Genomic DNA, 11309 nt, shown 5'->3' with positions numbered 1-11309 from the left:
TTCCAGGCTTAAACTACACTGAAGAAAGCAAGGGATGGATGGTGTAGTATTGCCTGGGCTGGGCTGCAGGTGGCACTGTCCAATAGCTGAACTGTTCTTAATCTTCTGATATGAGCTGACCAACCACATGGTATCAATCTCCTGTGTTAATAGAACATATACTGCATGGCTTAAACTATTTCCATAACAGTCCACTCCCATAAGCAATGTGTGACATTTGAATATATATTCAAAGTTAATGTCCTATCTCTTGCATTATTACAGTAATAATATTATTACTCAGATGATCTTTGGTGCAGTTCAAAAACAGGGAGTTCATACAAACTCACACTGGTCATTTCTGGTTGAGAGACAAATGATTTTGGGATTCTGTCGTTGATGATTGTTCTGAAAGGGGGGAAAGGGGGGACTAGCTATTATCCATCTAGGCCCCTGATGAGGCCCTCTGGGCTGGGCAGACCCCGCGGATAGGTGGGGCCCAGAAGGACTTGGCACCTTGCCACATTCTGAACAGAACACGTCAGGGTATCAGCTTACACACAACTGCACTGTGTCAACCCAAACTAGGCTACAGATGTCATATTTTTAAACCACACGTGGGTGTTAATGATACCATTGTCCCAATATTTACAAGGTGCTTGAGAAATGGCATGCTGTTATTTATACTGTTTCTGTTGATTGTCATTTCATGACGATTGTGGTTGTTTCCATAAAAATTGATTTCTGTGTAGCATGCTGGTTCAGTTCTCTCAATGCTTGGCCTTACACTAGAAATGACCCCACTCTTCTCTCTTAGCAAATGAAATGCATTGATTGCTCAAGTCTGGCCCTCCTTCACATAATCAAGTGTATATACTGTAATATTTCACCCAGAATGGACTCCATCTGTTTTTCTCTCATAGCATTTCCCTGCACCTTCATGAAAGAGGGAAAGACAGACCAGGCAGTTAAAGTACATATGGAGAACAAATGTGGGATAACATGTGTCTTATAACTAGCATCAGACCCTCTCTGCACAATCCATCACCCTGAAGCCTCTTTACTTTTACCTCCCTCTGACATTCATTTGCTTCAGTTCTGAAGAAATTACAAAATATAAGAGAACCATCTTCTTATAAAAGCCACTCTAAAGCTGGCTGTCCTCTTGTGGTTTACTTCTGATACTTTTTACACATAATTCCTTCCAATCAGGCCACTTTTTCAGCTACAAAGTTTCCATGTGTGTGTGTGTGTGTGTGTGTGTGTGTGTGTGTGTGTGTGTGTGTGTGTGTGTGTGTGTGTGTGTGTGTGTGTGTGTGTGTGTGTTTTAACAGCAAGGAATTAAGGGCTAGTTCATGATGTTCATTTTTGCATGTCATGGACATGTACACAAACCTACAACATGCATTACAGACCGGCCAGGCAAAAGGAATAGCAGCTTACAAAAGTTTCAGCTTTTATTGGTAGCATGTCTTACTTGCTGAAATTGTTTTGTGTTTTGTATTATTATTATTTTGTTTCCTGTAGACAAGTTGCGAGCCATAACTGAACATCATATTCTTGTGAACTGAGAGCCAGTGATTGACATTCTGGAGAACCCAGCCTAGAACAGCTGGTGTCGAGGTTACTTGGGGACTGACTGGTCAAGAAATACCCTGGGGTAAACACACCGATGTTGATAGGCTATGTTATTCATCAATACAATTGCAGTGATGACCAGCATTATAAGAGACAAATTAAAATAGAAAATAAAAATAATTGCCATTATACTGAACAAAAATATAAACGCAACATGTAAAGTTTCATGAGCTGAAATAAAAGATCCCAGAAATGTTCCATTCACACAAAAAGCTTACTTCTCTAAAATGTTGTGCACAAATTTGTTTACATTTCTCCTTTGCCAAGATAATCCAGCCACCTGACAGGTGTGGCATATCAAGAAGCTAATTAAACAGCATGATCATTGCACAGGTGCACCTTTTGCTTGGGACAATAAAAGGCCACTCTAAAATGTGCATTTTTGACACAACACAATGCCACATATGTCTCAAATCTTGAGGGAACATGCAACTGGCATGCTGACTGCAGGAATGTCCAACAGAGCTGTTGCCAGAGAATTAAATGTTCATCTCTCTACAATAAGCCGCCTCCAACATCGTTTTAGAGAATTTGCCAGAACATCCAATCGGCCTCACAACCACAGACCACGTGTAACCATGCCAGCTCAGGATCTCCACATCCGGCTTCTTCGCCTGTGGGATCATCTGAGGAGGGGAGGGGTGGTGCTGAGGAGTATTTCTGTCTGTAATAAAGCGCTCTTGTGGGGAAAAACACATTTTTATTGGCTGGGCCTGGCTCCCAAGTGGGTGGGCCTATGACCTCCCAGGCCCACCCATTTCTGCGCCCCTGCCCAGTCATGTGAAATCCATAGATTAGGGCCTAATGAATTTATTTAAATTGATTGATTTGCTTCTATGAATTGTAAAAGTAAAATCTTTGAAAGTGTTGCATTTATATTTGTGTTCAGTATAAATACAAAAGCAGTATACCTCAAAGGCTACTTCCCACAATGTAAATTAAGACAAAATCTTGGGGAATCTGAGGTGAGGGAAGTGAGAGAGAGTTCTGGAGCTCTGTAAGAGTCTGGTTCAGATTATTACTAGTCTCCCTCCTTCCTTCCCTCCCTCCCTCCCTCCCTCCTCCTCCTCACGGCACTGCTGTCTGGACAGAGTCTTCTTATCTGAGACTGTACAGTGTGCTGGCAGTTTGTGAGCTTGAGAGATTTATATTGATTGTCAGACAGACACACAGGACAAGACAGAGAAATACTGACAGTGTGGACCTCGGGCTGGCTTTGATTTTGGTTGGGACACACAATCGCTCGTGCATCAGTTTGAAGGTACTTCCGCTTGTCTCCTGGTTTTGGATTTTTTTAATTTAAGACTGCAATGCTTCCATTCTACCTCTTCACCCTGTTTGGTGAGTATAGAAAACAAATCTACAGTGAATATGTGCATGTTTTTATACATGCAGTGGTGCTTGTTTTAGTGTCTGTATGATTCATCCATCTTCTCTCTTCTCCCAGCCACAGTCCAAGCCCAGATCCAGCACTTGCCAGGCTCCTGTAGCTTTGAGTCCAGCACCTGTGGATACACGTCAGACCCAAACTTTTTAAGCTGGACGCTCAACAAAGATGGTAGGAGACTTTGAAAAAGGTTGAAGACTGTCCCTTTTAATAACACTGACAAGTGCCTATAATACAGTAGCTTCCCACTGCGCACAGACATCAATTCAACGTCTATTCCACATTGGTTCAACTCAATTTTATTGAAATTACATGGAAACTACGTTGATTCAACCAGCATGTGCCCTGTGGGTTATCCCCCTTAAAGTGCTTGAAATACATGGCAACTTGTTGCTTATTGAAAACATGAGAAGACTGTCCTCTCTTCTGTCTGTAGTAGTGCCTGTAGTAGTGTCTGTAGTAGTGCCTGTAGTAGTGTCTGTAGTAGTGCCTGTAGTAGTGTCTGTAGTAGTGTCTGTAGTAGTGTCTGTAGTAGTGTCTGTAGTAGTGCCTGTAGTAGTGCCTGTAGTAGTGTCTGTAGTAGTGCCTGTAGTAGTGCCTGTAGTAGTGTGGCTTGTAGTAGTGTCTGTAGTAGTGCCTGTACGTAGTGTCTGTAGTAAGAGTGTGCTGTAGTTTTAGTAGTCTGTAGTAGTGCCTGTAAAGTAGTGCCTGTAGTATGTGCCTGTAGTAGTGTCTAGTAGTGCCTGTAGTGTGCCTGTAGTAGTGTCTGTAGTAGTGCTTGTAGGAGTAGTGCCTGTAGTAGTGTCTGTAGTAGTGGCCTGTAGTAGTGTCTGTAGTAGTGCCTGTAGTAGTGGTAGTATGTGTAGTAGTGCCTGTATGGTGTAGTGTCCTGTAGTAAGTGTCTGTAAGTAGTGTCTGTAGTATAGTGTCTGTAGTAGTGCCTGTAGTAGTGTGCCTGTAGTAGTGTCGAGCTGTAGTAGTGCTGTAGTAGTGTACTGTAGTAGTGTCTCTGTAGTAGTGTCTTGTAGTAGTGTCCTGTAGTAGTGTTCTGTAGTAGTGTGTAGGCCTGTAGTAGTGTGCCTGTAGTAGTGTCCTGTAGTAGTGCTGTAGTAGTCTGTAGTAGTGCCTGTAGTAGTGCCTGTTATCTCTGTACGTAGTAGTGCTGTAGTAGTGTCTGGTAGTAGAGCCTAGTTGTACTAGTTTGATGTGGTTTATGCAGTTGTTGCCTCTGATGGAGAGAAAGTGGGGAGAGAGAGAACCATCTGGACTGCGTTTCCAGCACACATCTGCAAACAGTGAAGTAACAGATTTAGGCATTCACAGCTCTCAGATTTGGTACTTAGTAGAACTATTATATCCGCAGAATGATCAAAGGACACATTAGAATGCAGATTTGATTTTTTTATGACTACTATATGTAGTCATTATGTTTGCCTTAAGACAGGGACTACTATATTAATCATTATGTTTGCCTTAAGACAGGGACTACTATATGTAATCTTATGTTTGCCTTAAGACAGGGACTACTATATGTAATCATTATGTTTGCCTTAAGACAGGGACTACTATATGTAATCATTATGTTTGCCTTAAGACAGGACTACTATATGTAATCATTATGTTTGCCTTAAGACAGGGACTACTATATGTAATCATTATGTTTGCCTTAGAAAGGGACTACTATATGTAATCATTATGTTTGCCTTAAGACAGGACTACTATATGTAATCATTATGTTTGCCTTAAGAACAGGACTACTATATGTAATCATTATGTTTGCCTTAAGACAGGGACTACTATATGTAATCATTATGTTTGCCTTAAGACAGGGACTACTATATGTAATCATTATGTTTGCCTTAAGACAGGGACTACTATATGTAAACTGTAAGCAGAATGTGTTTTCCTGTTTTTGTCTATTACTTGTGTCCTGTTGTGGCAGACCGTCCACCCTCCTTCCTCTTCATCATCTGGTTCCTCTCTCCTTTTTTCATTCATCCTTCCCTGCCACTGTCACCCTAGGATCCTTTGAAAAAAGCCTAATGACAATGGAGGTCCTGTTATACTCTCTTCCTCTCTTGCTCTTTTCATAGAACCTCTATTCAAACTGTTTCTCTGTTCTCAGGGTCTTTCATCTCAGTGGACCCAGGCCTAGAGGACCAGGATGGGCAGGAAAGAGAGGTCAGAGGGAGAGGAGAGGTCAGAGGGGGAGGGCAGGGCAGTTCTGCTGGGCCATCCATGGAGCAGGAGGACTGGAGCTGTCTGAGGCTGGTGTACCAATTTCGGTCGGGCTTTCTGCAGGTGCAACAGCGCAGAGAGGGCGAGAGCTTCGACCAGGCCCTGTGGAGCACCCAGACTGCCTCCGACAGCTGGCTCATCCCAGCATTGACTCAGAAAGCACCGAGCCGATCAGGTAAACAACCACCCATGGGGGACGCCATACACAATGTTAAAATGTATGGGCTATATAAACATGCATATTAGGTGGAGGAATGGGCCTGGAAAATATTCTAAAGAGCCCCCAAAAGATAAACATTGATAAGTCCAAACATGAAATGACATGCATGTACAGTATCTTCTGTTCAATCTCCGGTCTGGTCTGATAACTGCTGCTATGTACTGCATGTGACATCTAAAGGTGCTTCCTGCTGCACTCAACCTGACTGGTTTGATAAAATAAGGGAGCATGATAGAAACATGCACTGCACCAGGCAGTCAGCATGAGCATAAGTAAGTCTGACACACTTGACATGATGTACGTTGACCTTGACATCGGAGCTCGTAGGTGCTACTGATAGCCTGTATCTCAACCTGACTGACGACCTGGGACCTGCCTTAGCTATACTCACCTGGGAGTGGGACTGTACCATTAGCCTATGGTGGGATAGTCTATATGTCGTACATTTCCACCCAACATAATGGGGCACAGACATACTGTAAATACCTCCATATCCCCCCCTCATTCATTACCGATTGAGGGCTATTACTGAACAATCTGTTTCCCATCAGATTGCCATTGACGGCAGACCTGGTGAGAGCAAAGGTAGTAGTGTGGCCATCTTTGAGATACGCATCAACCCTGGATACTGCTTAGGTCAGTGAGTCACACCCATATCATATACCCTCGAGATTTGTAAGACTTTGAAAGTGACTGATATCATGCACTACACACAGGTACGCATGAATGCACACCACACACACGCGTGCGCGATGACAACATAATGACTCATTCCGTATCATTTTCATCCAACAAAACATGTTCATTATGTGACAATAACATTACAATAGTCACATTTATATTTATCTAGTGTATATGAAATGTTAATGATATATAATGTATGTGCTTTCCTCTTTTACTCCTTTTATCATCTGCCTGTTTAACTTGCTCTATTTACTATAATAAAATATAACAAGAAGGTTGTAATGAGAGAGGCCCCTCGGTCCTCTTCCTCACAGTGTAAGTGTTGTATTAATGGTTTACTGTCCTGTTGTCTCAAGAGTGTGACTACGAGGAGTCCCACCTTTGTGCTACAGAAACCAGTGGAACACCAATGTCAACTGGTACAGGGGAGGAGGAGCTGCCGGGACACTCGAGCAACATACCTTCCATCACACACAGCACAACGGAGCAGGTGAAGCCTTAGCAACTCACACATTTAAATTGCTAGTAAATGTATAGCAGATATCGCAGCTCAACACTCAAAAAGAATATACCACTGCTCAACACAGGCACAAGCAAATGACACAGCCAAAATGAACAAGAACCAAAACAAATAACTCAATACAGTATTAACATTCAACAGAACAACGGCATTTCGTACATTCAGCAGGGACACTCACTGGCCTCCTGCTAAGTTCACAAAATTATTTTGGTTTTTTCATATGGCAGCAGAATGCCAAAATATTGTAGCTTGAGGTAGTACAATGACAACAGAATCTGAAAATTTGGTTGGTATCATCCATAATGGCTTCAAGTTGAAAATCAAAGCTGCCATTGCCCTCCCAGGTCACTACATGTATGTGGATTCTGTGTACGCCAAGACATTCCAGGAGGTAGCCAAACTGGTGTCTGCTATGACAACGGTGCCCATGTCGGGCTGCCTGAGCTTCCAGTACCAACGGGGTGCGGAGCGAGGGAACCTGTTCTCCGTCTACACCAGGACCAGGCAGGCCAGTACCAGGAGCTGTGGAGAGCAGACCCAGAGGACCAGAACCTTAATGACTGGACTGCTACCACCTTGGAGTGGATACCTGTGCAGGTGGACATCAAGGCCCCGTTCCCTCTGCAGGTCAGTGGGGTGCAGTATTTTCACAAGGAGTGCACATTGATTTACATTCTGATTGAATACTGAGTACAGTGAGCAGCATGTTCACTTCTTCATGTGTTGGCCTGATCTGCGGATGTTCGATGAGTGGGATTGTATGTTCTCTACAGGTGGTGTTTGAAGTCACCTTCAACAGCCCCGAGGGGGGTCACGTGGCACTCGTGATATTGCCTTCTCTCCTGAGTTCTGTAGTGCAGAGACAGGTGGGTCTGTTTGGTGTCTCTCCTCCTGTTTCCATCACACAGTAGATTTACATTTTACTTTACATTAACTCTCATGACTGATATGGATGGAGTTGAAAGGTAAAAGAGGAGAAAAGCATTTTGTTAAAGAGTATTGGCTGCAGCGTCCTAATGTGTCCCATCTGTGCTACAGAGCCAACATTGATCCTCCTCGCGCCAACTGTGACTTTGGAGTGGGTTTCTGCCACTACACCCAGGATCAGATGGAAGGATCCCCATGGAAGAGAGTGTCAGTCAAGCCCAACATCTACAGGACTGGGACCACACAACAGGGGCAGGTCAGAAATTATACATGTTGATCACACAAAGATACGAGAAGCGCAATGAGTAACAAGAGATTGTTTCTCTAGCTGCTCCTGTTGACCTATTGCAATGCATTCATTTGACTTGTAAAAACCTGAAGCGTTTCAAGTGTCAGAAAGACCAGTGCCTGGTGCAAAGTGAAATGTTCCATGGCAAAACGATAGCCAGGAAACAGAGCTGCCAAAGACAATAATAAGAGTTCTTTCTCTCCCACAGGGTCCTTTCTTCTAGCTCACTCCCGCTGAATCCACGTGCTGGCTATATTAAGCGGCTGCTCGGGCCTCCTCTGCCCGGCAACATGAAGTACTGTCTGAGGTTCCACTACTCTCTCCGTGGATTCCTACAGACAGACCAGGCTCTCACCGTTTACCTTAGGGTCAGAGTGGAATCACACAGGACAGGATATGAGACCCAGAACGACAAGTCCAGAGGTGTCTGGATAGCAACGGACATCACCTTCCAGAGTCCACAGGCTGCAAAGGTAAAATGTATTCAAATATATTAACCTCTAATGCACACATTTTGGTTTAAAAAATATATATATATTCCATCTTATTTTTGGAAGATTTAGGCTTCTGATAATGTATCAATAATAAGAATTTAAAAAAAACGTTTACCCCCCCACACCCAGAAATGTATTTGTTGCCTCAGGTCAACGCTGTGCCATAAGGTACTAAAAACACCAAGGAAAATCTGATATTTTCAGAACAGTTACATTTCATTGCCTCTCTAACCTGATTCTGGGTCCATTCCCCCCCCCCCTCACTATCAGATGGTATGATTCTAACTCTTCGTTAGGCTACTTTCACTGATAGAATGTCCCTGTGTCCATTGCCTGTGAATATCAATAGATATGTTGGCAAACACATTGACCAAGGCCATCATTTTACAATAATTTTATTGAGCATGATATTGCCCTGAAAAATTAGCCTAACTGCACAACGTTGCAAATGTTTTGAATATATATAAAAACAAATATGTTCAAACCTATAAAATATGCTAATTTAGAGGTCCCTACACAAGGACATATTCTTTTATTGTCAAGTTCTCTCTATTTAAACATGCAAAATAATGAAATAAATGTATTGCTCACACCATGCACTCACATCGCTCTGCTTCCTGAAAGAAGGCCCCTGCCCCAATTCATACATCATACCAACTTCTGCATCCCATTGGAACTTTTGCAGACATGATATCACATATTGTCATGAATTTCAAAATAATGCCTGAGGGCAATGATGTGCCATAGAGGTTAATTAACCCCAGTAGAGGGTTTAATTCCTCTTTAGTTAGTCAGTTGTTTTCATTCCTCGTCACAATTGATATCCTGTGATATCCTGTAATGTTTTATATGTAACTGAAACTGTTGTTGTTGGGGCTTTGAAGTTTCTTCCAGCCTTACATAGCTCATATTTGACATATTTCTTTATTCTCAGTCCTTTGGTTTGGCTCCACTTTGTAAGCAGCAGCAGTTAGATGACAAGGTTTAATACGTTTCACATAAAATGAACACGGATGCGAAGTCAGTAGTCAGAGATTGTCCTCACTGTTTTTCTTCTTTGTAAATCTTTTGCCCTGATACAACATGCATTATTTGTTCAAAATCGAAACATTACCTTATCACAGTTAATTAAATAGGTGTAACTCTGTCTGGAAAAGCATTAAGCAGTTACATTTTTTCAGAAGAACTATCCTCTTGAGAATGTATGTCGTTGAAGACTTTGCCCCTGCGTCCAGGTGGTGTTTGTCAGCCACATGTACAAACTTCTGGGACTGGTGGTTCAGTTGCTCTGGATGACATCAGTGTGAGCCTCGGGACTGTGATCTTACAGCAGGTAACTTCACCCTCATGATGCCCACAGGATCTCTGGGAGTTATAGTGTCTCTGAGATAAACACATTGTCCCTTGAGAGTCATTTTGGGTGTCCATCTGCAGGTTTACTCCTGTCTGTCCCTGGGCACTGTAACTTTGAGATGGGTCACTGTGGGTATATCAAGACAAGGAGGGTGATAAGGGTGACTGGGTATTGGTGAGAGGCGCTACCCCTACCTCCTACACCGGGCCGAAGGGGATCACACACAGGAGTCGGTGAGTATCTCCAATGCCCTATAACATTCCTTAAAAGGAGTAATTGTGACATCTTGTAGTCTGTTTCCATGTTATACTGTGATAGTTGGAATTTGACCCTGTGAAACTCTGTTATGGGTACTACATGCACATTGAGGCGTCTAACATGCTGCCTGGTCAGAATGCCCGGTTACTCTCCAGTCCTCTGAGGGGTCCAGTGGGTCCTCAGTGCCTACGTTTCGTTCTACCAGATGTTACGGCTCAGGCACAGGTGAGCTTAGCATCCATCTGAGACAGGATGGAAAGGATGTATTGCTATGGAAACACACTGGAGAGCGAGCATCACCTGGCTGAAAGCAACTGTGGAATACCAGAGGTGACCAAACAGCATCAGGCAAGTGGTGAAAAATTCTTCTCACTCTACACACCAACCCCAATTACAACAATATATCAGGCAACGATTTGAAGAATTAAAAGCACCGCAGTCTTATTTTCACATGTGGCTCAGGCTCAAATACTTTTTTTACCTGAGCATCAATTTGTTGGTCCTTTTTCTCTATTGTTATAAAGGTTGTTTTTGAGGCCATCAGGGTTCCTCCAATAAGGGTGACATAAGCCACGATGACATTGTGTTTGAAAGTGGACCATGCCAGGTATCTGTTTGCCCGATTAATGTTATAGCAACCTCTACAAACAAGGATTGTGTTGAATTGTTTTAGCTTTGTGCAATCCTTTAACTCATGGGCTAAATTTTATTTTTTGTCCACAGATATTGAAGTCAAAATGACCCATCCCAGGAAACTCAAATGACATTGGTGAAGGAGCAGAGGCAGGAAGAGTGCTGAATAAGATGCATGCATCAATATATGTTTGCCATACGAACAAAAATGTAACACAAACATATTTTTTATTTTCCACTTGTACTAATAGCACCGATTGGTTTTGCACATATTGAGGTCAAACAATAAAATGCCTCGAATTGAGTAAAAGAGATTCCGCATTACAACCGAATCAAATTATATCACTGTACACGTTTTTAATTATGCAGTCACACTGAACCCTACTTGCTCTGTAGAGAAAACTGGTATAGTCAGTCAATCATTTTCCAGCAATAGAGGCTGTGTTGTATTTCCAAAAATAATATGCATTAGATTAATGCTGAAATAAAGAGGGATGCTTATTCAACATGTTGTTGTCCTTGTCTGAATCTTTATTAAATGTTTTAATTTAACTAGGGCAGGTCAGTTAAGAACACATTCCTTAATTTACAATGATGGCCTACCAAAAAGGCAAAGGACAGGGGCTTGGATAAACATTTTTTTTAAATAAAAAATATAAATATAGGACAAAAACACACATCATGACAA

The 11309-nt window shown here is 42.4% G+C and overlaps 1 protein-coding gene and 2 pseudogenes across 1 annotated transcript in view; all 3 read left to right on the top strand.

Annotated features, from left to right (window-relative positions):
- Positions 1–2689: 2689 nt before the first annotated feature.
- Positions 2690–11309, top strand: part of mamdc2b (MAM domain containing 2b) — a 15385-nt gene continuing 6765 nt past the window's right edge. Inside the window, exons 1-2 of the mRNA XM_023984064.1 lie at positions 2690–2958; positions 3065–3175. Of these exons, the coding sequence (XP_023839832.1) occupies positions 2928–2958; positions 3065–3175 (142 nt within the window). The 5' untranslated portion in view covers positions 2690–2927. The remainder of the gene's footprint in view (positions 2959–3064; positions 3176–11309) is intronic.
- Positions 6621–8543, top strand: LOC139025195 (MAM domain-containing protein 2-like; annotated as a pseudogene).
- On the top strand, positions 9577–10729 carry LOC139025191 (MAM domain-containing protein 2-like; annotated as a pseudogene).

The sequence above is a fragment of the Salvelinus sp. IW2-2015 genome, linkage group LG4q.1:29, assembly GCF_002910315.2.
Source record: "Salvelinus sp. IW2-2015 linkage group LG4q.1:29, ASM291031v2, whole genome shotgun sequence".
In the NCBI taxonomy this organism is placed as follows: Eukaryota; Metazoa; Chordata; class Actinopteri; order Salmoniformes; family Salmonidae; genus Salvelinus; species Salvelinus sp. IW2-2015.
This window is presented reverse-complemented; position numbering and strand designations above follow the sequence as displayed.